The sequence below is a fragment of the Podarcis raffonei genome, chromosome 13 (genome assembly GCF_027172205.1).
Source record: "Podarcis raffonei isolate rPodRaf1 chromosome 13, rPodRaf1.pri, whole genome shotgun sequence".
Lineage (NCBI taxonomy): Eukaryota > Metazoa > Chordata > Lepidosauria > Squamata > Lacertidae > Podarcis > Podarcis raffonei.
The window spans coordinates 48,860,500-48,887,251 of record NC_070614.1 but is presented as its reverse complement, the minus strand read 5'-3'; the positions used below and the strand labels follow the sequence as shown (position 1 = coordinate 48,887,251).

Below are 26,752 nucleotides of genomic sequence, written 5' to 3'. Positions count from 1 at the left end.
GCTGCTCGGATTCGGATTGCTAAGGGTTCCAGAGGCAGGATAAATAAGAAGGGAGACAGTGGGCATCCTTGTTTCATGCCTCTTTGGATAGCTATAGTATTAGAATCCATATTGTTAGTTCTGCATTTTGCTGAGGTTTGGGAGTATATTTGTTTGAGGATTTGTAGGAAGTTGGGGCCAAATTTCATGTTAGTTAGTACTGCTAATATGTATTTCCACTCTAAGCAATCAAAGGCTTTGAGGATGTCTAGGGACATAATTGTCAATGGCAGTTTAGTTGCCTTGCTGTGTTCGATCAGGTTCAGTAGTTTCCTGATGGGGTCTGTTATATTGCGGCCAGGGACAAAGCCAGTCTGGTCTGGGGCTATTAACTTGTGTAGGAAGATTTTTAGGCGGTTGGCCAAGATTGATGTGAATATCTTGTAGTCTTGGTTTATTAATGAGATTGGGCGGTATCATTCTACTTTGAGGCTGTCTTTGAGTGGTTTGGGCCATACCCATGTATTTTACAGGTGTGTCTTCCACTGCCTCCCGCAGTTTGGTCAAACTCATGTTGGTAGCTTCGAGAACATCCTAAATTAGCTATTTAGGGAGGTCTTGAAATGAATCATAGAATCATAGAATCATAGAGTTGGAAGAGACCACAAGGGCCATCGAGTCCAACCCCCTGCCAAGCAGGAAACACCATCAGAGTGTTTCATGTGTGGACTGGGCCTCCAGGGCAAGTGTCTGAACCTTCAACTGATAGGAAATGTTTTGCAGCAGTGGGCAACAGATAAAAAACGTGACATTGAGGAGGGTCATATGGCGGAGGGAGTGAGACTGAGAAATGTCCTTATTTTCAAATGAGGAATGTTGGAGAGTATGCATACAGTGTACTCTGCCTCCCCATTTTATCCTCAAAAAACCCTGGTGAGGTGGGTTATGTGGATAGACAGTGACTAGCCAAAAGCATTCTAGTGAACTTCATGGTTATGTGCTAAACACACTTTGCTTCTACAATAATCAAACTTCAACACGATTTTGCAGGGAGATTAATCCGTTCCCCACTTCTTTCCAGAACCCACCCACCACCTCAATCAAGTGATCACATCAAGAGATATCTGCGAGTTTGCTCACTTTTATTCAGCCTTAGGCTACCTAATTACATGGATATTATTGAATCTGGGATAGGCTGAGGAGGGAAAACTGAGACAGGTTGAGAAAGGGGTGTGCATCACTTTTCACCCTGGGATTTCTCCTCAGGCCTCTGGGTGGGCTCCACAGTGCCCGCTGTGCGGGTAAACGTACAGGAGTATGAAGTGCCGTTGTTCCAGTCAGAGTAGGGGACTACCACCTGGCTGAAGGCCAAGAGGGAATCCTTGATGCTGCCCTTCAAGACTCGGGGATTCACATGATGACCTTCAAGGAGGCCAGTCTTCACCCACTGGACAGAAATTTCACTTGCCTCGGGCCCTATGACCATGCCGGTGAGGATTGTCTCTGCTCGCTGAAGGCTTCTTTTTTTACGGTTGGCGCGATAGAGGTTCTCACGGAGACCGGTCCCTTTGTCTTTTTAAGTTTTGGGGTGGGGAAAGTATGAGAGAAAGGGAGAGGCAACAGCTATTAATTTTAGACATAATTGATGGATAACATTTATGGCACCATTTAGTGCTGATTATTTTCTGCTGGATTCTCTGACAAACATTTTTAATCTGTAGCTAGAGGCTGTAAATCCTTAGTGAAAGCTTTAAGGAGCAAAGGGGATTTAACTGAAGTTCTTGTGTGTGTGGACCTGAGTAGGAAGATCTGTGGCACATACATGGGGCTTCCTTGAGCTGAATGAGGACAAGGTGGGATAGTGGAGATTCCAGCAATATTTACACAGCTCCTTCCCCCAACATATATAAAGAAAGCGCCCAGCACAAAAAGCACCCCAGCCTTCCCAGAGAAGGTATTGGTGTATAGGCCGGGTTTGAAAACCAAGGATAGATAAAAACTTCCCATATCCAATGATACCATCTCTGCACAGTTGCTCCTGGAAACAATCATCCCCCTCCCAAACCATGATTTTCAAAGGAAAACTGTGTCCCAACTGTGTCGAGAGTTTTTACCTTCAGGTTCATTGACTTTTGTTTGGGACTCAGGGAGGGATACTCGACAGACGAAGACGTTACCCTCCGAATTGCCTAGTGGTTTAAGGCTGAAGTGTGCTGTGTTACCAGTGCTTGCACTTATGATGCCGGAGGTGTTATCTGATTGGCCACCTGCCTCCCACGTAATTATCATGCCTCCGGGGACATAGCCAGAGAGCGTGCACACCAATATTGCACCTAAGGGAACAAAATAGACAGACAGACAGACAGATGAAATTCCTGGTTTTTTAATGACTTTATATTACTGTTTTTATGGTTCTTCTAATATTGCTTTACAGTTTTTATGTTGCTTAGTGCACTGTTTAAGATTTAAGCAGCTTAGAAACCTCTACTTTTCATCTCCGTCCTTCCAGTCGTGCTTTTGTCTGCCCTCTGTTCTTCTCTACAACCCTGTGATTTTCCTTCTCTCTGACCCTCTTTCCCATGCATATTTCTCTTTTCGTGGAATCATAGAATTCCAGAATTGGAAGGGACCCCAATGCTCATCTAGTCCAACCCCCTGTAATGCTTACTTACTTACTTCATCAAAACTTTTCTAGGCATTACAAATATAGGGCATCCTAAAACATTTAAAATATATACAAATAAACAGCCATGTAAAATATATAATGATGAGGAATTTCATTGGGATTTCTTCCCGCTAAATAGTGCCATTTAGCACTCCAAGAGATACTATTAACAAAACCTCAGCCCCCCCCCATGCAGTTAATTCCAGGTTAATCGGATATTTTCATTGTGCCCAAAAAGGGGGAGTAGCATGCGTTTGCATAGCAGGTTGTAAAATGGACGGTAGAAAAGGATATGTTCTACAGTGTCTGGCACATTCAAAGAACATCCACAATGTCTATCATTTCTGGGGATGTTTAAAAATCTGCCCTTGACAAAAGTTGAAGGAAAAACATTCAGTCGGGCTAAGATAAAGGTCCTGAGTTGGACAGAAATTATTATTTTTGAGAAATGTGACCCTGTTATCTTGGGGGAGCAAATTATATTTACACCTGACTTGTTGCTTTTCCCCCCAATGTACCTTAATCTGTTTTGACTATTGCAATAAATATAATGCTCACTCAAATTATACAAGGGTTTCAAAATCTGATTTGAATACCAATAGATCTGATTTTCCTATGTAAGAGTTGGAACTTCTGGATTTATTAGAGTCCGTAAGTAGATCAGAGAGTAGACTCAAAGGTTGGCAACAAAATGGAAATGCAACCAGTATTTTATAGTGCTAGCCCACACCCAATATTCCATCGTGTGTATACCTCGTTCTGCACACATTGTCTCATACATGATTGAACTTGGGAGCCCCAGGAGACGTCTCAAGACGGATGTGAAGGTGATCCAACTAAGACATCTGTCACCCCATTGATCGCCAGGGCTGACCTGGCTGACCTGGCTGGCTAGGCAGGTGTCCCCCTGTTTCATGTGCGTCCCTCCCTAAGTTGCACGCTCGGTGGAAGAGGAAGACTTTTTTTTTTTAATAAAATATTTATTGAAATTTTACAAAAACATAAATTTACAAAATACAAAAAAGGAAAAAAAACATACAAAAATACATAAAAAATAAAAAATAAAAATACAAAGTACAAAAAACATAGATACAAAAGAGTTAAAAACAAACCCATTCTTTGTAACTTTAAACTCATTAGCTTGTTTCCTTGACTTCCTCACACCTCCCCTTTTTGTATTCCCATTTATATAATCAAATCAGCAAATCCTTACCCTCTTTCGTTTATCTTAACTCTATATCTTAACATATTATAGCTCTATATTTTCATCCATTATCAACTCATTTTTGCATATTCTCATTAACTTTGTTGCTAGTGCCTTTTATTTTCAATCCAACATCATTTTTAACATTCATTAATTTTACAGTGTTTCTGAAGATAGTCTTTAAATTTCTTCCAATCTCCTTCCACCAACTCTTCTCCCAGGTTTCGGATTCTGCCAGTCATTTCTGCTAATTCCATTTAGTCCATCACCTTCATCTGCCACTCTTCCAGGGTGGGTAAATCTTGTGTCTTCCAATACTTTGCAATGAGTATTCTTGCTGCTGTTGTTGCATACATGAAGAAAGTTCTATCCTTCTTTGGCACCAATTGGCCGACTATGCCCAGGAGAAAGGCCTCTGGTTTCTTCAGGAAGGTATATTTAAATACCTTTTTCATTTCATTATAGATCATCTCCCAGAAAGCCTTAATCTTTGGGCACGGCCACGAAAGGTGAAAGAATGTACCTTCATTTTCTTTACATTTCCAACATTTGTTATCGGGCAAATGATATATTTTTGCAAGCTTGACTGGTGTCATGTACCACCTGTATATCATTTTCATAATGTTCTCTCTTAAGGCATTACATGCCGTAAATTTCATACCGGTGGTCCACAACTGTTCCCAGTCCGCAAACATAATGTTATGACCAATATCTTGTGCCCATTTAATCATTGCAGATTTAACCGTTTCATCCTGCGTATTCCATTTCAACAGCAAGTTATACATTCTTGAAAGTATCTTAGTTTTGGGATCTAACAATTCTGTTTCCAATTTTGATTTTTCCACCTGGAAGCCAATTTTTTTGTCCAAATTATAGGCCTCTCTTATTTGATAATAATGAAGCCAGTCTCGCACTTTATCTTTTAATTACTCAAAACTCTGCAATTTTAATTTATCTCCTTCTTGTTCCAGTATTTCCCAATATTTCGGCCATTTGGCCTCCATATCGAGCTTTTTCTGAGCCTTCGCTTCCATTGGTGACAACCACCTTGGGGTTTTATTTTCCAGTAAGTCTTTGTATCTTATCCAGACATTGAACAATGCTTTCCTGACAATATGGTTTTTAAATGCTTTATGTGCTTTAACCTTGTCGTACCACAAATATGCATGCCACCCAAAAACATTGTTAAAACCTTCTAGGTCCAAAATGTCCGTGTTCTCAAGAAGCAGCCAGTCTTTCAACCAGCAGAATGCTGCTGATTCATAGTAAAGTTTAAGGTCTGGCAGGGCAAATCCGCCTCTTTCCTTTGCATCAGTTAATATTCTGAATTTTATTCTGGGCTTCTTGCCCTGCCAGACAAATCTAGAAACATCTCTCTGCCACTTCTTGAAACAGTCCATCTTGTCCAAAATTTGCAATGATTGAAATAAAAATAACATTTTTGGCAATATATTCATCTTTATAGCTGCAATTCGACCCAACAAGGAAAGCTTCAAATTTGACCATATTTCTAAGTCTTTTTTCACTTCTGTCCAGCATTTCTCATAGTTATCTTTAAATAAGTTTAAGTTCTTAGCAGTCATATTAACCCCCAAATATTTTACTTTCTTAGCTAATGTTAAACCAGTCTCCTTCTGAAACCTCTCTTTCTCAATCGGTGTTAAGTTTTTCTCAAGAACTTTAGTTTTTGACTTGTTCAGTTTAAATCCTGCCACATGACCAAATTCTTGAATCAGTTCTAATACTCTTTTCATACTAGATTCTGGCTCCTGTAACGTCAAAACTAGGTCATCTGCAAAAGCCTTCAATTTGTATTGTTTGGCTCCAACCTGAATACCTTTAATCAGACGGTCCCTTCTAATCATATTTAACAAAACCTCCAGGACCGAAATAAAAAGCAATGGGGAAATTGGGCAGCCTTGTTGTGTCCCTTTCTCTATCTTAAATTCCTCTGTCATCACATTATTGACTATTAGCTTAGCCTTTTGTTCTGAATAAATTGCACTTATACCATTTTCAAACCCTTGACCCACCCCCATCCCCCGAAGATTTTTCTTCATAAAATTCCAAGAAATATTGTCAAAGGCTTTCTCCGCATCTATAAAAATTAAAACTGCTTTAGTATTAATGTTCACTTGCAACTTCTCCAATATGTTAATTATGTTCCTCGTGTTGTCAGACAAGTGTCTACCTGGGAGAAAGCCAGCTTGGTCCTTATGTATCTGTTCCACTAATACTTTTTTTAATCTATTAGCCAAAATATCAGCAAAAATTTTGTAATCCACATTGAGCAGGGATATGGGGCGGTAGTTCTTAAGATGTGTCTTTTCAGACTCAGTTTTCGGTATAAGTGTAATGTAGGCTTCCTTCCACGACTCTGGCGCTTTTCCCCCCTCCAAAATTTCATTACAAACCTCCTTTAGTGGCGGAATTAACCAATCTTTCAAAGATCTATAGTATTTTGAGGTTAAGCCATCCGGCCCTGGAGATTTACCCAACTGCATATTCTGAATGGCACCTTCTACCTCCTGTTCTGTAATTTTGTAGTTCAGCATTATCTTATTTTCTTGAGAGATTTTTTGTAATCCATTTGTTTTTAAAAATTGGTCTATATCAAACTCTTTCTGTGGCCCTTGTGTATATAACTCTTTAAAATACCTCTGGAAGCATTTTCTAATTTCCACTGGATTCTGAATGTTCTTTCCTTCCACTTCCAAATTAGTGATAGTATTGAGCTTTTGTCTTTTTATCACAGGTAGAAGGAGTGCACTGTTCCTCGGTCAAGGCTTGATGATAGCTGTGCTCCCTGTATAGATAGAACCTCCCTGGTAGAACCTCCCCCTGTAATGCAGGAATCTCAGCTAAATAATTTCAGCTACATACTTCGTGAGAGCCCTGCCTTCTTTGCCCCTATCAGAAGAATGTCTCTTCTGTCCCCTAAACCTACAAAGATCTCAGCACACGGAAACAGGCACTTACAAATGTTAATAAAAGGATATTTGTTTTGGAACCATGGGATCTGTCCCTTTGGAATGACTATCCCGTTTACTGCTGGCAAATAAGCAGAAAAGTTGGAGGAAGAGAATCCAAGGCTTGTTATTGCTCTGTTTCTAAGGGTGGTTCCAGATGCCCAGATTTCAGGTACATGCCTGAGAAGGCTGCATAGAGGATGGAAAGAGAATCAAACTCACCTGTATCAGCCTGGGAAGAAGTCAGTGGCAGGCTGGCCCCGCAAAGGAGTCCCACAAATGGTAAGAAGATCTTGGCCCACATTTTAGGATTCAGTGTGAATGGCATGTGGGCTACCAGGCCTGCTTATATAGTATCCTGGGAGACTACGGTGAGATATGTTTCCCATCAGTAGCTCCACCCAGACAATTCAAGAAGAGGCTATTCTGTGAGGTTCTCAGAAAGTCCTTCCAGAAACTTGAGTGTAATTGGGATTTGTGGGAAATCCTAATAGCTATGGGGAAGTTCGCCTATTGTTATTATTTAATTTGTATACCACCCTTCATTAGCTGATCACAGGCAGTTCAGAACATCAAAGTACAACATGAGAACACAAAATATATAATCTTCTTCCCTTATCTTCTTTAGAGGACAAGATGCAGAATTGGCAAAATGGAGAAGGAACATTGTGACCTTAATTCTCTGCTGCCTTGTGATGAGGGAGCACTGATTGGCTAATGTTTGTCTGAGCCCCTTATTCATGTACAACATCCCTATATGTGAACTGGCACTTTTACCAGTGCTACGTAAGGTATGTTCTGCACTTGCAAGGAATTGGTTCTCTCTGCAGCCGGCACCACCACTTTCTTGTTTAACGTTCAAGGATTTTGAAAGGAGACTGGTTTCTTTGGGCCTGTCTTTTTAATTAAAACCAGTGCAGCAAGAGACTGAACAGGCTCTGTTCTGCCCTGGCAGGTGGGCAGCCAATGGCCTTTCAGCAGCGAGGCATCCCCTCTCAGCTGAGCAGGCCTCTCATTGGCCAATTCAAAGTGCAGGAGCTGGTGGGAACTCCACCTGGGCCCTATCAGCACCATGCTTTAAGCAACTGATGTATTCAGCATGGCAGGGTTATTACGAAGGATGTGCCTCCTTTCTTTATTTTTCACACCAGCTTCACAGCAGCAAGACGTCCCCAAACTTTATCCCAACTCGTTGATCATATTATCTGAAACTACATGAGGCTTTCCCAGAATCTACCTGCATTCTGCTTTCTGGTCAGGAAATATTGCTCCTCTCAATGACACATGTTCCCCAAGGAGTAGAGGAGGCCCTGTCTTGTAACATTCACATTCATCAGTAGTGGTAGAAAAACTGCTTTAAAAATGAATCTGTAAGCCTCCTCAGTAATTCTAACGCCTCTCTCTTTTATATCCAGGTTACAATCCCTGCAAAGGTTTAAATGTCATGGTTTCTCCCCAGAGAATCATGGAGGCTTGCAGTTTGGCAGGAGCGCTGATTATTATCTCTTAGATTCTCTGACACTTCAAATCTCTACAGAAGACCAGGGGTGGGGCTCCTCAGTGTAAATGGGATATGGGGGTGCCCCGCAAGACACATGTTTACGCAGACAGCCCACCCCGTATCCCCTCATGCAGGGTAGTTGACTGACAATCTTTCAGTGTATGGCCAGTGACACCCTCTTATCACCTTGTGTGCATCATGAGGTCAAGCCCCCTTCCCAATCTCAATGTCAAGTTAGCGCCCAGGGAAGATGGGGAGCCAAGTGACTCTTCAAAGGGACGTGGGCTAAATTGCAGCTACGCTACAAAGTGAAAGGTAGCTGCAAGCCCATTGCCTCTTTAAGACCAGCTTAAGGAAGAATCCGTGATGGGTTAATTGCTTCCATAAAGCAAGAAACAAAAACAAAACAAAACAAATCAAAACATGCACAAAAAGTCTGACTTGAAAATTCATTTTATGTGAATGGTAGTGTGTTGTTGTTGTTTAGTCGTTTAGTCGAGTCCGACTCTTCGTGACCCCATGGACCAGAGCACGCTGGGCACCTCTGTCTTCCACTGTCTCCCGCAGTTTAGTCAAACAAATGCTAATGAGCAAAAAACATGGAGTAGCTAGCATGAAACACCTGTTTCCAAATACTTCCTTCCTCAGTGTATTGCTGTAAAGCTGTCAGGGGCTGGCCAGCATTGGATGCCAGAGACTGGTCTGACTCTGACCAGGAAGAAAGACAGTCCCAGACAAAGCAGCCTTTAACAGAGGAGGAAGAGAAGACCTGGGGCCCCCTTCCTTCAAGATTCCCAGTAACAGGGAGAATAGCAGATTCAGAAGTATCACAGTAGGAGGTTGAGAGAAATAGACAGCCCTGATAACTTTGCTAGGTAACCAGGAGGGAGGGAGCGTCTGGAAGGCTCTGCCTCTGAGAGCAGCGGTGATGCTGCTCCTTCCCCTCGGATTAGGAGGCAGGAAAGGGTTAAGGAGCAACGGAAGCACAGGGGCAGGATGATGGGGAACTGGCTCATCCTGCTGCAGAAGGGCAGGAGATTCAGACTGAGCAATGGATGTCTTGAGAGAAGTTGGCTCGATGCCACTCTCTGTGTGTTATTGTAAATAAATGGACTATAAACCTGTCGGAGACTCATTAATTCTTATCGGAAACTTCCGTGCATGCCTGCAGACCTGACAAAAGCCAAACACACACAAAATATTGCTGTCTGTTCAATATACGATGTATAAACATTTTTAAAACAATGAGACCCTGCTCAAATAAATAATCAATTCCATCAATAGAATAAAAGTTGTATTGTAAATATTGAACATAGATTACGACCAAGGGAACCTTATATATAAAGGTACCCTTCAAAGACAATGATTCCTTCAGGTCTAAATTCACATCTTGACCTGAGTTCTTATACTTAAAGGTTGTTTAATCAGCTTAACCCCTTTTATGGGCATTTGTATGGTAACATTTACATAAGCGGTATTTGGCAACATTTCCAGTATGAATGGTAACAGCATACCTTTAAGGTGTGTTTCAGGGGTAACCAACAGACATTTGATGCTGAATACACTGCCGTTCCCATAAATTAAATTTTCAAATCAGCCTTTCCGTGTACATTTTGTTATTTTGCTTTAGCTTATACATACACGCCATGTTTTTTGTATTTAATTGCTTTCAAGGCAGCCTCAGAAACTTCAGGACAGTTGACGTGTATGTTATTCCTTTCTCACAAATGAGTCTAGTCACAAGGCAGCGGAGGTGTAAGGTCAGAGTGTTCCTTCTCTGTTTTGCTAATTCTGCATCTTGTCCTCTAAAGAAGATTGGGATAGTCATTTCCAAGGGAAAGGTCCCTTGGTTCCAAAACAAATATTTCTTTATTAATATTTGATACCAATCTAGCAGAATTAGCATGCAGCAGAGCAAAAGGCAAGGAACAGTCCAAGGATCATCTCATTCTTTGCCAGATGCCAAGTCACAACGATCGTCAGACACTGGTCACAAGACTTTCATGTGCAAGAAAAGGGTACACATCTCGCATGTACACCAGGTTTACCGGCAGTTAAAAACCTCAACCTGTTCTCCAAGCCCTTCACAAAAAGGAAAGCAATGAGGGGACTAATAAAAATCAAGGCACATTGTCTTCCTTTGCATTTTCTGGTATCTTAAATTTGCACTTAAGTCAGTAATAATGTACTACGCCGTTTATTTCCAGAGAAGTCACCCTGTTTGCAGCATCAACAAAGAGCCTCGGGATGCTTTAAAACGCAACACATTCCTCCGTTTAACCAGAAAAAACTCCCATTAATGCATTAATACATGAGCATTTGCTTACTTTTTACACACTGGCTAAAGTAAGCAGAAGAGGAGAGAGAAAGAGAAAACGAACTGTTTGCTCCCCACAGATGAAGAGACACTGTGTCTCACGCCCTTTCCCTACACATCCAACCTCTCCTTCTTTGAGCCTTCTCTTTAAGCCAGAGGTTTTCAACTTTTTTGAGTCCATGGCTCCCTTGACCAACTGCATTCTTTCTGCGGCACCCCTGTGGGGCTCAGAAGCCCATTTATGTCACCCTTGCCTGCAGAGCTGGCAGCTTCTCACCCTTTTTCCCTCAGCCTCCTCTCCTATCTCCTCTCTTAGGGAGAACTCTGGGTAGCCGCTGGTGCCGCTCCTGGTCTCAGAGCTGCCCCCTTCCTGCCCTAAAGAGAGGCGCCTCCTCACACAGCCCCATGGGGGCCTGGGAAGAAGATGTCCCCAGACTTGGTGGCTCAACGGAAACTGGCCAAAGGTGAAAGTGAGGCCAGCATCTTACCCAGACAGCAGCAATGGCAGCAGTGGGCCCTGCCAGGCCTGCATGGAAGAAAGGCTCCCCTTCAGGACTGGGCACTCAGCTTCCAGGCAGGCATTGCATACAGCAAGCACAATAAAAGCCAGCATGGTGCCTGCCTGCCTGCCCAGCTTCCCACTTGTCTGTCCATTCCCAACAGCAATGGCTGGCAGACTGGCCGGCTTGGCTCCTTGCCCGCTTGCTTGCTTACTTCAAGGCTGCCTCACCTCCTGGCAACCAGCACCCAATGGCCAGCCCCAGGGGCAGCTTTCGCTTGTATTAGGGTTGCAACAAACAGCTGTGCCCGACTTTGAGAGTCAGAAATGTGAGAGGACATCATAGGGGGGAGGGAAGGAAAGAGGGACAGAGGCCAGTGTTGCCCGCGGCACCCCTGACCACAATCCAAGGCACCTCAGGGTGTCACGGCACACTGGCTGAGAACCACTGCCTTAAGCAATGGGTGCCTGTCACCCTGCTTAGACCATGCAGGCGTGTGTGTCCTCCCCCACCCACCAAATCGCCCATGTAGAGCAAGCGGAGGCCACCGGTTAGGGAGACCCAGCCAAGGCTGCTTGCCGAGAGCCAGAGAACAAGGAAGCTCTCCACCCTGTTTCTTTTTAACCCAACTTCAGGATTTGCCTGCGTGGCTTAACTTTGTCCTCTCTCTCTTTGCCCCCTCCCACCTGTGAAACGACAAGTTGTGCAACGGTGAGGTATGCTGTGCTACCAGTGCGTGCACTTATGAAGTTGGAGGTGTTACCTGATTGGCCACCTGCCAGTCACATAATCATCATGCCTTCGGGGACAGAGCCACACCAATATTGCACTTAAGGGAACAAAATAGATAGATAGACAGACAGGGTTAGGGTTAGGGTTTAAAAATCAGCAAATGAATAAATGCCGTAGGTTAAAACCTCTGCTTTTCATCTCCGTCCTTCCAGTCGTGCTTTTGTCTGCCATCTGTTCTTCTCTACACCCCTGTGATTTTCCTTCTCTCCGACCCTCTTTCCCATGCATATTCTCTTTTCGTGGAATCATAGAATTCTAGAATTGGAAGGGACCCCAATGCTCATCTAGTCCAACCCCCTGTAATGCTTACTTACTTCCTTCATCAAAACTTTTCTAGGCATTACAAATATAGGGCATCCTAAAACATTTAAAATATATACAAATAAACAGCCATGTAAATTATATAATGATGAGGAACTTCATTGGGATTTCTTCCCGCTAAATAGTGCCATTTAGCACTCCAAGAGATATTATTAACAAAACCTCAGCCCCTCTTGCAGTTAATTCCGGGTTAATGTCAGACAGATAGAATCGGATATTTTCATTGTGCCGTGATTTTTGACTAGCCAAAAAAAGGGGGGGGGGGAGTAGCATGCGTTTGCGTAGCAGGTTGTAAAATGGACAGGAGAAAAGGATATGTTCTGCAGTGACTGGCACATTCAAAGAACATCCGCAATGTCTATCATTTCTGGGGATGTTTAAAAATCTGCCCTTGACAAAAGCTGAAGGAAAAACATTCAGCTGGGCTAAGATAAAGGTCCTGAGTTGGACAGAAATTAATAATTTTGAGATATGTGACCCTGTTATCTCGGGGGAAATTATTAATTTTGAGATATGTGACCCTGTTATCTCGGGGGAGCAAATTTTATTTACACCTGACTTAATGTTGTTTCCCCCCAATTTACCTAAATCTGTTTTGATTATTGCAATAAATATATCGCTCACTCAAATTATACAAGGGTTTGAAGATCTGATCTGAATACCAATAGATCTGATTTTCCTATGTAAGAGCTCCTGTGTAAGGTTGCCAACAAAATGGAAATGCAACCAGTATTTTATAGTGCTAGCCCACACCCAATATTCCATCGTGTGAATTCCTAGTTCTGCACACATTGTCTCATACATGATTGAACTTGGGAGCCCCCGGAGACGTCTCAAGACGGATGCGAGGGTGATCCGACTGAGACATCTGTCACCCCATTGATCGCCAGGGCTGATCTGACTGACCTGGCTGGCTAGGCAGGTGCCCCCCTGTTTCATGTGCTTCGCTCCCTAAGCTGCACGCTCGGTGGAAGAGGAAGACCATCCCAGATAGGACTGTACCAGTTCTTTGGTCAAGGGTTGATGATAGCTGCGCCTCTGGTGGGCTCCACGGTGCCTGCTGTGAGGGTAAACGTACAGGAGTATGAAGTGCTGTTGTTCCAGTCAGAGTAGGGGACTACCACCTGGCTGACGGCCAAGAGGGAATCCTTGATGCTGCCCTTCAAGATTTGGGGATTCACATGGTGACCTTCAAGGAGGCCAGTCTTCACCCACTGGACAGAAACTTTAAAGGAGCAAAGGGGATTTAACTGAAGTTCTTGTGTGTGTGGACCTGAGTAGGAAGATCTGTGGCACATACATGGGGCTTCCTTGAGCTGGATGAGGACACGGTGGGATAGTGGAGATTCCAGGAATATTTACACAGCTCCTTCCCCCAACATATATAAAGAAAGCGCCCAGCACAAAAAGCATCCCAGCCTTCCCAGAGAAGGTATTGGTGTATAGGCTGGGTTTGAAAACCAAGGATATCTAAAAAGTTCCCATATCCAATGATACCATCTGTGCACAGTTGCTCCTGGAGCAGCTAACTAAGTACGGAGCTCCTTAAATGTGTGGACTTGGCCACCAGGGCAAGGATATAAAAATCTGCCTCCAATAGAAGGGCACCATCTGTTCATCTAGGTCACCCTATGCTGGGTAAACATGATCAACAGGCAGATGAAGGTTACAAGGATCCTTGGCTGGAGTTGGGAATGGTTTTTAATGGGGGTGGAAATTATTGTGGGAGGCACCTTGGCCCCTGCAGGGTACACATTCTTTCCTTTCCTTCTCCCATTGTTACTTTCTTATAAAAACATGCATTTAGTATTGTTCAAGAACGGTGAAAACCTTTCTGCAGAGACAAGAGGAGAATTACTGTTCAGACCTCCACCGGACTGATTGCAGTTTCAAGTTGTGTCTCTAGTCAATACTAGCACCGATATCATGGCAACTGGTGGGGAAAGTCTTATCTCAACAGGCCATAATGGAAAGCAGAAATAAATTTCTGAATTAAGGAGGAAGCAATCTTGAAATGGTCAGTCCCTGAGAGGATGTTAAGCAATCTGGAAACAACCATCCAGCTCCCAAACCATGCTTTTCAAAGGAAAACTAAGTCCCAACTGTGTTGAGAGTTTTTACCTTCAGGTTCATTAACATTTGTTTCGTACTCAGGGACGGTTAATCGACAGACGATGTAGTTCACCACCGCAATGATTTGGTCTACAACGCTGAGGTTTGCTGTGCTACCAGTGCGTGCACTTATGATGCCGGAGGTGTTATCTGATTGGCTAACTGCCTGCCATGTAATCATCATGCCTTCGGGGACAGAGCCAGAGGCAATGCACCCCAATATTACACCTAAGGGAACAAAATAGATAGACAGACAGATGAAATTCCTGGTTTTTTAATGACTTTATATTACTGTTTTTATGGGGGGGGGGTTATATTGCTTTACAGTTTTTATGTTGCTTAGTGCACTGTTGAAGATTTAAGCAGCTTAGAAATGATTTAAAAATCAGCAAATGAATAAATGCCGTAGGTTAAAACCTCTGCTTTTCATCTCCTTCCAGTCTTGCTTTTCTCTGTTCTTCTCTACACCCCTGTGATTTTCCTTCTCTCTGACCCTCTTTCCCATGCATATTCTCTTTTCGTGGAATCATAGAATTCCAGAATTGGAAGGGACCCCAATGCTCATCTAGTCCAACCCCCTGTAATGCTTACTTACTTTCTTCATCAAAACTTTTCTAGGTATTACAAATATAGGGCATCCTAAAACATCCTAAAACATTTAAAATATATACAAATAAGCAGCCATGTAGAATATATAATGATGAGGAATTTCACTGGGATTTCTTCCCGCTAAATAGTGCCATTTAGCACTCCAAGAGATACTATTAACAAAACCTCAGCCCCCCCCATGCAGTTAATTCCGGGTTAATCAGATATTTTCATTGTGCCCAAAAAGGGGGGGTATAGCATGCGTTCGCGTAGCAGGTTGTAAAATGGACATTAGGAAAGGATATGTTCTACAATGTCCGGCACATTCAAAGAACATCCACAATGTCTATCATTTCTGGGGATGTTTAAAAATCTGCCATTGGCAAAAGCTGAAGGGAAAACATTCAGTCGGGCTAAGATAAAGGTCCTGAGTTGGACAGAATTTATTATTTTTGAGATATGTAACCCTGTTATCTCGGGGGAGCAAATTTTATTTACACCTGACTTGTTGCTTTCCCCCCCAATGTACCTTAATCTGGTTTGACTATTGCAATAAATATATTGCTCACTCAAATTATACAAGGATTCCAAGTCAATACCAATAGATCTGATTTTCCTCTATGTAAGAGTTGGAACTTCTGGATTTATCAGAGTCCGTGAGTCCGTCGGAGAGTAGACTCAAATGCTGGCAACAAAATGGAAATGCAACCAGTATTTTATAGTGCTAGCCCAACCCCATTATTCCATCGTGTGTATTCCTAGTTCTGCACACATTGTCTCATACATGATTGAACTTGGGAGCCCCAGGAGACGTCTCAAGACGGATGTGAGGGTGATCCGACTGAGACATCTGTCACCTCATTGATCGCCAGGGCTGATCTGGCTGACCTGGCTGGCTAGGCAGGTGCCCCCCTGTTTCATGTGCTTCGCTCCCTAAGCTGCACGCTCGGTGGAAGAGGAAGACCATCCCAGATAGGACTGTACCAGTTCTTCGGTCAAGGGTTGATGATAGCTGCGCTCCCTGTACAGTGGTGCCTCGCAAGACGAAATTAATTTGTTCTGCGAGTTTTTTCTTCTTGCGAGTTTTTTGTCTTGCGAAGCACGGTTTCCCATAGGAATGCATTGAAAATCAATTAATGCGTTCCTATGGAGACCGCTTGCCAGGCTGGCGGTGCGGAGAAGGGCTTTTCTCCCCACCGCAAGCCTTCAGGACAGGTATGGGAACAGAGGGGAAGGCGCGCTGCGCTTCACCTCTGTTCCCGGGGCTTGCGGTGGGAGGAGGGTTTTTCCTCCCCACCGCCGACATTCAGAACAGCATTCTGAAGAAATGCCTTGGATTAAAACCTCTGCTTTCCATCTAGTCCTTCACTTCTTGCTTTTGTCTGCCATCCGTTCGTCTCTACACCCCTGTGATTCTCCTTCTCTCTGACCCTCTTTCCCATGCATATTTTCTTTACCTTGAATCGTGGAATTATTGAGTTGGAAGGGTCCAAAGGGTCATCTAGTCCAACCCCCTGCAAAGCAGGAATCTCAGCTAGCTACGTAGCTCCTTAATGTGTGGACTGGACCACCAGAGCAAGGATGTGAAAATCTGCCTCCAACAGAACTGCACCACCTGTTCATCTAGGTCAACTGATGCTGGGTAAACATGATCAACAGCCAGAAGACACTGGTCAGCAAAATGAATTGTTGTCACTCCACTCCCCTTTCCTTTTATAGGACATGCTCTGCTGGGGGGGGGGCGGAAAGACACAAAAATCTTTGCTTGGTTAGAGTCTAAACCGGGGTGAGGAAGGATAGGCTAAGAGACAGTGACTAGCCAAAAGCTCCCCCAATGAACTTCATGGTTATGTGCTAAACACACTATGCTTCTACAATAATCAAACTTCAACATGATTTTGCAAGGAGATTTATCCATTCCCCGCTTCTTTCAGAACCCACCCACCACCTCAATCAAGTGATCACATCAAGAGATATCTGTGAGTTTGCTCACTTTTATTCAGCCTTAGGCCAAACATGGATACATGGAAATTATTGAATCTGGGAGAGGCTGAGGAGGTGGTGATGATGAGGATGGGGCTTGCATCACTTTTCACCATGGGATTTCTCCTCAGGCCTCTGGTTGGTTCTCCACGGTGCCTGCTGTGCGGGTAAACGTACAGGAGTATGAAGTGCTGTTGTTCCAGTCAGAGTAGGGGACTACCACCTGGCTGAGGGCCAAGAGGGAATCCTTGATGCTGCCCTTCAAGACTCGGGGATTCACATGGCGACCTTCAAGGAGGCCAGTCTTCACCCACTGGACAGAAACTTCACTTGCATTGAGCCCTATGACCATGCCGGTGAGGATTGTCTGCGCTCGCTGAAGGCTGCTTTCTTTATGGTTGGCGCGATAGAGGTTCTCACGGAGACCGGTCCCTTTGTCTTTTTAAGTTTTGGGGTGGGGAAAGTATGAGAGAAAGGGAGAGGCAACAGCTATTAAGTTTAGACATAATTGATGAACAACATTTATGACACCATTTAGTGCTGATTATTTTCTGCTGAATTCTCTGGCAAACATTTTTAATCTGTAGCTAGAGGGTGTAAATCCTTAATGAAAGCTTTAAGGAGCAAAGGGGATTTAACTGAAGTTCTTGTGTGTGTGGACCTGAGTAGGAAGATCTGTGGCACATACATGGGGCTTCCTTGAGCTGGATGAGGACACGGTGGGATAGTGGAGATTCCAGGAATATTTACACAGCTCCTTCCCCCAACATATATAAAGAAAGCGCCCAGCACAAAAAGCACCCCAGCCTTCCCAGAGAAGGTATCGGTGTATAGGCTGGATTTGAAAACCAAGGATAGATAAAAACTTCCCATATCCAATGATACCATCTGTGCACAGTTGCTCCTGGAGCAGCTAACTAGGTACGGAGCTCCTTAAATGTGTGGACTTGGCCACCAGGGCAAGGATATAAAAATCTGCCTCCAATAGAAGGGCACCATCTGTTCATCTAGGTCACCCTATGCTGGGTAAACATTATCAACAGGCAGATGAAGGTTACAAGGATCCTTGGCTGGGAGTGGGAATGGTTTTTAATGGGGGTGGAAATTATTGTGGGAGACACCTTGGCCCCTGCAGGGTACACATTCTTTCCTTTCCTTCTTCCATTGTTACCTTCTGATAAAAACATGCATTTAATATTGTTCAACAACAGTGAAAACCTTTCTGCAGAGACAAGAGGAGAATTACAGTTCAGACCTCCACCGGACTGATTGCAGTTTCAAGTTGTGTCTCTAGTCAATACTAGCACCGATATCATGGCAACTGGTGGGGAAAGTCTTATCTCAACAGGCCATAATGGAAAGCAGAAATAAATTTCTGAATTAAGGAGGAAGCAATCTTGAAATGGTCAGTCCCTGAGAGGATGTTAAGCAATCTGGAAACAATCATCCCGCTCCCAAACCATGCTTTTCAAAGGAAAACTGTGTCCCAACTGTGTTGAGAGTTTTTACCTTCAGGTTCATTGACATTTGTTTGGGACTCAGGGAGGGATAGTCGACAGACGAACTTCAGAAAAAATTCAGCTGCGAAAGTTCTTGTGTTCACCTGCGGAATGGATAGTACTTCAGTGCTGAAGTGTGCTGTGCTACCAATGCTTGTACTTATGATGTCGGAGGTGTCACCTGATTGGCCAACTGCCTGCCACGTAACCATCATGCCTTCGGGGACAGAGCCAGCGACAGTGCACACGAATATTTCACCTAAGGGAACAAAATAGGCAGACAGACAGATGAAATTCCTGTTTTTTTAATGACTTTATATTACTGTTCTTATGCTTCTTCTGATATTGCTTTACAGTTTTTATGTTGCTTAGTGCACTGTTGAAGATTTAAGCAGCTTAGAAATGTTTTAAAAATCAGCAAATGAATAAATGCCGTAGGTTAAAACCTCTGCTTTTCACCTCACTCCTTCCAGTCTTGCTTTTCTCTGTTCTTCTCTACACCCCTGTCATTTTCCTTCTCCTGACACTCTTTCCCATGCATATTCTCTTTTCGTGGAATCATAGAATTCTAGAATTGGAAGGGACCCCAATGCTCATCTAGTCCAACCCCCTGTAATGCTTACTTACTTAAGTCATCAAAACCTCTCTAGGAATTACAAATATAGGGCATCCTAAAACAATATATATACAAATAAGCAGGCATGTAAAATATATAATGATGAGGAATTTCATTGGGATTTCTTCCTGCTAAATAGTGCCATTTAGCACTTCAAGAGATACTATTCACAAAACCTCAGCCCCCCTTGCGGTCAATTCCGGGTTAATCGGATATTTTCATTGTGCCGTGATGTTAGACTACCCAAAAAGGGGAGGTAGCATGCGTTTGCATAGCAGGTTGTAAAATGGACAGTAGAAAAGGATATGTTCTACAGTGTCCGCCACATTCAAATAACATCCATGTCTTTCATTTCTGGGGATGTTTAAAAATCTGCCCTTGACAAAAGCTGAGGGAAAAACATTCAGTCGGACTAAGATAAAGGTCCTGCTTTGGACAGAAATTATTATTTTTGAGATATGTGTCCCTGTTATCTTGGGGGAGCAAATTTTATTTACAGCTGACTTGATGTTGTTTCCCCCCCCCCCAATGTACCTTAATGTGTTTTGACTATTGCAATAAATATAATGCTCACTCGAATTATATAAGGGTTTCAAGATCTGAGTTGAATACCAATAGATCTGATTTTCCTATGTAAGAGTTGGAACTTCTGGATTTATCAGAGTCTGTAAGTAGGTCAGAGAGTAGACTCAAAGGTTGGCAACAGAATGGAAATGCAACCAGTATTTTATAGTGCTAGCCCATACCCAATATTCCATCGTGTGTATACCTCGTTCTGCACACATTGTCTCATACATGATTGAACTTGGGAGCCCCAGGAGACGTCTCAAGACGGATGTGAGGGTGATCCGAGTGAGACATCTGTCACCCCATTGATCGCCAGGGCTGACCTGGCTGACCTGGCTGGCTAGGCAGGTGCCCCCCTGTTTCATGTGCGTCCCTCCCTAAGCTGCACGCTCGGTGGAAGAGGAAGACCATCCCAGATAGGAGTGTACCGTTCTTCAATCAAGGCTTGATGATAGCTGCACTCCCTGCATAGAAAAACCGCCCTGATAGAACCTCCCCCTGTAATGCAGGAATCTCAGCTAAATTATTTCAGCTACATACCTCGTGAGAGCCCTGCCTTCTTTGCCCCTATCAGAAGAATGTCTCTTCTGTCCCCTAAACCTACAAAGGTCTCAGCACACAGAAACAGGCACTTACAAATGTTAATGAAAGGGTATTTGTTTTGGAACCATGGGATCTGTCCCTTTGGAATGACTATCCCATTTACTGCTGGCAAATAAGCAGAAAAGTTGGAGGAAGAGAATCCAAGGGTTGTTATTGCTCTGTTTCTAAGGGTGGTTCCAGATGCCCAGATTTCAGGTACATGCCTGAGAAGGCTGCATAGAGGATGGAAAGAGAAGCAAACTCACCTGTATCAGCCTGGGAAGAAGTCAGTGGCAGGCTGGCCCCGCAAAGGAGTCCCACAAATGGTAAGAAGATCTTGGCCCACATTTTAGGATTCAGTGTGAATGGCACGTGGGCCACCAGGCCTGCTTATATAGTATCCTGGGAGACTACGGTGAGATATGTTTCCCATCAGTAGCTCCACCCAGACAATCCAAGAAGAGGCTATTCTATGAGGTTCTCAGAAAGTCCTTCCGGAAACTTGAGTGTAATTGGGATTTGTGGGAAATCCTAATAGCTATGGGGAAGTTTGCCTATTGTTATTATTTAATTTGTATACCACCCTTCATTAGCAGATCACAGGCAGTTCAGAACATCAAAGTACAACATGAGAACACAAAAGATATAATCTTCTTCTCTTATCTTCTTTAGAGGAGAAGATGCAGAATTCGCAAAATGGAGAAGGAACATTGTGACCTTAATTCTCTGCTGCCTTGTGATGAGGGAGCACTGATTGGCTAATGTTTGTCTGAGCCCCTTATTCATGTACAACATCCCTATATGTGGAGCTGGCACTTTTACCAGTGCTACGTAAGGTATGTTCTGCACTTGCAAGGAATTGGTTCTCTCTGCAGCCGGCACCACCACTTTCTTGTTTAACGTTCAAGGATTTTGAAAGGAGACTGGTTTCTTTGGGCCTGTCTTTTTAATTAAAACCAGTGCAGCAGAAGACAGAACAGGCTCTGTTCTGCCCTGGCAGGTGGGCAGCCAATGGCCTTTCAGCCGCGAGGCATCGCCTCTCACCTGAGCAGGCCTCTCATTGGCCAATTCAAAGTGCAGGAGCTGGCGGGAACTCCACCTGGGCCCTATCAGCACCATGCTTTAAGCAACTGATGTATTCAGCATGGCAGGGTTATTCCGAAGGACGTGCCTCCTTTCTTTATTTTTCACACCAGCTTCACAGCAGCAAGACGTCCCCAAACTTTATCCTAACTCGTTGATCATATTATCTGAAACTGGCCCCGCAAAGGCTGGCCCCGCAAAGGAGTCCCACAAATGGTAAGAATATCTTGGCCCACATTTTAGGATTCAGTGTGAATGGCATGTGGGCCACCAGGCCTGCTTATATACCATCCTGGGAGACTTTGGTGAGATATGTTTCCCATCAGTAGCTCCACCCAGACAATCCAAGAAGAGGCTATTCTGTGAGGTTCTCAGAAAGTCCTTCCAGAAACTTGAGTGTAATTGGGATTTGTGGGAATGTTATGTACTGAGTTGAATAGGATCCAAACTGCAGCAGTCTGATTGGTCCTAGAACAATAGGATCCAAAAGGCAGCAGTCTGATTGGTCCTAGAACAATAGGATTCTGAATGAAGCAGTCTGATTGGTCCTAGAATAATGCAGCAGTATGATTGGTTGGCAGGAACCATCCAATCATGCTCCAGATAGAAGTGAATCCACAACCTGATTGGCTTACAGTAGAATTCCGGAATTAGCCAATCATGTGCAGCCCATCGTGAAAATAATGTATATAAAGCAGATACTTTGAGGGGACTTTCATTCATTCCTCCTCACCACTATGAGCTGAATAAAGAGCATGAAATCACTTTGCGACTCTGAGTATATTTCACTGGCGATGAGGATGGGATCCTGCTGAGCTGACTGCCACACACAGCACCGCAGCACCGCCACCTGCTGCACCGCTGCCTCGCACCGTGTATCCAGGCTTCAGCTCCTTGACACAAGGAACTCAGAATGGCAACCGACAGCAGCTTCTCGCCGTTCAACCCAGCATCTGGAGACTGGGAAGCGTACGCCTCCCGTTTCACCTTCCTCCTAGAAGCCAAAGGGGTCACCGATGAAGAAGACGCCAAGAAGAGGGCAATATTCTTCAGCATCTGCGGAGAGGAGACGTTTGAAATCGCCCGGGCTCTCCTTGCGCCTGAAGACGTTGCTACTGTTCCATACAAAACAATAATGGAACAGCTGAAGGGGCACTTTTCACCACAGCCCTCAGTGGTGGCTCGTCGAAATGCCTTCTACGCAAAGCGGCAAGCCCCTGGAGAAACCATAACTGGGTTTGTGACCTCTCTCCGCCAAGCTGCCCGGTTCTGCAACTTCTCAGAGCTGGAGAACATGCTTCGTGACTGCCTCGTCGGTGGCCTGAAGGATGAGAAGCTGCAACGACGCCTCTACGCTAAGAAGAACCTAACGTTCCAGGTCGCTCTGGAGGAGGCCCTGGCAACGGAAGCTGCCGAGAGGTCGACGCAAGAGGCACGGCCGAGCCAGCCGTCCCAACCGAGGGTCCACCACGAAGACTTCACCGACGACTCAGGATCCAACAGGGAGGAGGTGCACTGAGTACAGCAGTGCACTCAAGCAGCCCACATACCACAGCTGCCTCGACGAGAAGGAGGGAACTGCGCAAGCTGTGGAGAAAGTCACGAGAGGAGGACCTGCCGTTTCCGCAACGCAGACTGCAGGCAGTGCAGAAAATCGGGACACATCGCCCGGGTGTGTCGGGCTCGGCCCACCTGATGCCAGGCATCAGATGACCAATCCAAGAGCCCCAGGTCCCGGGGCCCAACACACCAAGGCAACTCGACAGAGCTCACGGACTTCCAGGTATACCAGTTGCCTCACCCCAACGTAGAGAAAATTTATGTAGAGGTACAGATAGAGGGGGCCCCATGCCGCATGGAGCTTGACACGGGTTCAACTCTATCCATAATCTCGGCAAGGACCTTAAGGAAACTGTGTCCTACTGGGGGTCCCAAACTCAGGCCGGCCCCATTCACCCTCCGGGACTTCCAGAAACGTAAGGTCCCCACAATGGGGGTGGGGACCTTCAGGGTGCAATACCGAGGGCGGACGCGGCAACTGGACTTGCTTGTGGTCAAGGGCCCCTACATTAGCTTCCTGGGATTGGCATGGTTTGGACCACTGGGGCTAGCTGTCACCGGGGTGAACCACACCAGCTTACAAGTGGACGTGGATGCCATATGCAAAGAATTTCCGGGGGTTTTCGATGGGAAATTGGGACAGTATACGGGCCCCCCCATTGCTCTACAACTTGACCCCGCAGTACGACCGGTCAGGCTCAAGGCCCGCCGGGTCCCATTCGCCCTGAAACCCCGTATAGACGAGGAATTGGACCGGCTCGTGGAGCAAGGAGTGCTGGAGCCGGTGCCTAATGCCCCCTGGGAAACCCCAATCGTCACACCTGTCAAGCCTAATGGTTCGGTCCGCATCTGCGCAGACTACAAATGTACCATAAACAAGGCCCTCACGGCCCATGCATACCCAGTGCCAGTGGTCAGCCATGTCCTTGCTACCCTGGCTGGGTCGAAAATTTTTGGCAAGCTGGACCTGGCCCAAGCATATCAACAGCTGCCAGTAGATGAGGCCACAGCAGAGGCGCAGACGATTGTGACGCACAGAGGAGCGTTCAGGGTAAAGCGGCTGCAATTCGGTGTCAGCGTGGCACCAGGCATATTCCAGAATCTAATGGACTCTCTCCTTAAAGGGATTCCTGGTGTCACCCCCTTCTTCGATGATGTGTTGATTGCCGGGCCCACACCCGAGGAGTTTGAGGATCGCCTCCGCACCGTTCTGCACCGTTTCCAGACGGCGGGTCTCAAGGTGAAGCGGGAAAAATGTCTACCAGGAGTGCCTCAGGTGGACTTTCTGGGATTTATGGTGGACGCAGAAGGGGTCCACCCGACTGGGGACAAGGTACGGGCCATTTATGATGCCCCAGCGCCCAAGAGCAAGACTGAACTTCAGGCCTTCTTGGGACTATTGAACTTTTACTATTCCTTCCTTCCCCACAAGGCGGCGGTAGCGGAGCCCCTACACAGACTCCTGGACAAGCGGGCCCCTTGGGTGTGGGGCTAGCGCCAGGAGGCCGCATTCCAGGCAGTCAAGGACTTGCTTGTCTCAAACTCGGTCTTGGCACACTTCGACAAGAGGCTGCCGGTGGTGCTAGCATGCGACGCCTCGCCCTATGGCATCGGCGCTGTCCTGGGACACCAACTCCTGGATGGAAGAGAGGTACCGGTGGCATACTTTTCCCAGACCCTCAACGCAACCGAGCGGAACTACTCGCAAATCGACAAGGAGGGTCTGGCAATCGTGAAGGGAGTAAAAAAATTCCATGATTTCTTGTACGGGCGGCCCTTCACCGTGGTGACTGACCACAAGCCGTTGCTTGGCTTGTTTGCCCCCGAAAAGCAGACTGCCCAAGTGCTGTCTCCTCGCGTCCTCAGGTGGTCAATTTTCCTTGCCAGCTACCAGTATGCACTGATTCACCGCCCTGGGAAGGCGATGGGCCATGCGGACGCCCTCAGCAGGCTACCACTACCGGAAACAGGCCCCGACCCAGCACCTGCACAAGAGGTTATGAGCCTGGAGCTGCTTCCCGACCGCCCCATTCAAGCACAAGAAGTTGCACACCATTCCAAGAAAGATAGGGTCATCTCCCGGGTCCTGGACTGGGTGTGGAGGGGATGGCCCAGCAGCAGCCCCGGGCCAGAATTCGCCGGCTACACAACCCACAAACATGAACTGTCGGCCCACAAGGGGTGCCTGTTATGGGGAAGCAGGGTCATTGTTCCCCAGCCCCTCCGCAAAAGGGTCCTCACAGCCCTACACGAGACACACCCAGGGGTAGTAAGAATGAAGGCCCTTGCCAGGAGTTACGTGTGGTGGCCGGGGATCGACGGAGAGATAGAGGCCTGGGTCAAACACTGCCAGGCCTGCCAAGAATCCCGCCCAGGTCCCCCAAGGGCCCCAGTCCAGTCCTGGGAGTCCGCCCGAGCACCATGGTCACACCTGCATGTGGACTTCGCTGGCTCCTTTCAGGGGAAAACATTCTTCATAGTGGTGGACTCCTACACCAAATGGCTGGAAGTCGCACTGGTACTGTCCACTTCTACGTCTGCAGCCATCCGGGTACTACGCAGGCTGTTTGCAACCCACGGGCTCCCTGACACTCTCGTCTCAGACAACGGGACTGCATTTACGTCAGGAGAATTCCAAATCTTCACAGCGCAGAACGCCATCCGTCACATCCGTTCGGCGCCATTCCACCCTGCCACCAATGGCCAAGCAGAATGCATGGTGCGGACCACCAAGGACACCCTTTGCTGCATGACGCAAGGGGATTGGGAGTACTGCCTTGCCACATTCCTTCTAGCACAGCACAGCACCCCCAGCTCAACGACTGGCCGGAGCCCCGCTGAACTACTAATGGGTCGGCGCCTTGCAATCAGTTTGGACCGCCTTCACCCCGATAGAGCTCAGGATGAGGTAGTGGTGGGGGAAGGCAGGAACCCCCGGACCTTCGAGGCCCAGGACCCAGTGTATGCAAAGAATTTTGGGGCAGGCCCTGCATGGGTACCCACCACAGTCACCAGGGTCACTGGCCCCGTGTCGTACGAGGTGCTAACAGATGGGGGGCAATGCTGGCGCCGCCACTGCGACCAGATACGGCGACGATTCCCGGGAGAAAACCAGGAGGAGGAGGACAGGTCAGAGGAGTCCCAAGGGAACAGTGGGGCAGTGAGGCCCATAGAGCAGCAGGGGCAAGCAGGAGAGGCAGAATCAGTAAATACAGAGAGGACCCGTGAGGCCGAAAGGACACCGGAACCAGAACCACGACTGAGTGAGCCGGTTGCACCAGACCAAACAGCCCCATCACAGCCAGCATCCTTGGAACACGAGCCAGAACCTGAACCCCGGACCAGGGAACACCCCAGGCCGCAACGCACACGTAGGCCGCCGGTGTACCTTGAGGACTATGAATGCGACCTCCCGGGCAGGACTGGAACTTAGAGGGGAGGGGTGTTATGTACTGAGTGAATAGGATCCAAACTGCAGCAGTCTGATTGGTCCTAGAACAATAGGATCCAAAAGGCAGCAGTCTGATTGGTCCTAGAACAATGCAGCAGTATGATTGGTTGGCAGGAACCACCCAATCATGCTCCAGATAAAAGTGAATCCACAACCTGATTGGCTTACAGTAGAATTCCGGAATTAGCCAATCATGTGCAGCCCATTGTGTAAATAATGTATATAAAGCAGATACTTTGAAGGGACATTCATTCATTCCTCCTCACCACTATGAGCTGAATAAAGAGCATGAAATCACTTTGCGACTCTGAGTATATTTCACTCTGTCTGAATCTCCTGCCCTTCCGCAGCAGGAAGCACCACCGCTGCTCTCAAAGGCAGAGCCTTCCAGACGCTCCCTCCCTCCTGGTTACCTAGCAAAGTTATCAGGGCTGCCTATTTCTCTCAACCTCCTACTGTGATA

General features: G+C 45.9%; 1 protein-coding gene across 2 annotated transcripts; it reads right to left on the bottom strand.

Moving 5' to 3' along the window:
* Positions 1 to 1,107: 1,107 nt before the first annotated feature.
* On the bottom strand, positions 1,108 to 18,722 carry LOC128400588 (uncharacterized). Of its 2 annotated transcripts, none has more exons than XM_053362892.1 (3): positions 18,441 to 18,722; positions 2,094 to 2,312; positions 1,108 to 1,551 (listed from the first exon to the last, which is right to left on the bottom strand). In XM_053362892.1, the coding sequence occupies exons 1-3, from the start codon at positions 18,643 to 18,645 to the stop codon at positions 1,217 to 1,219; spliced, it is 759 nt and encodes a 252-aa protein (XP_053218867.1). In that variant the 5' UTR covers positions 18,646 to 18,722; the 3' UTR covers positions 1,108 to 1,216. The 2 variants fall into 2 exon arrangements, with proteins under 2 accessions (XP_053218867.1, XP_053218868.1); XM_053362893.1 differs by lacking the exon at positions 18,441 to 18,722 and adding an exon at positions 7,040 to 7,506.
* Between the last annotated feature and the right edge of the window lie 8,030 nt (positions 18,723 to 26,752).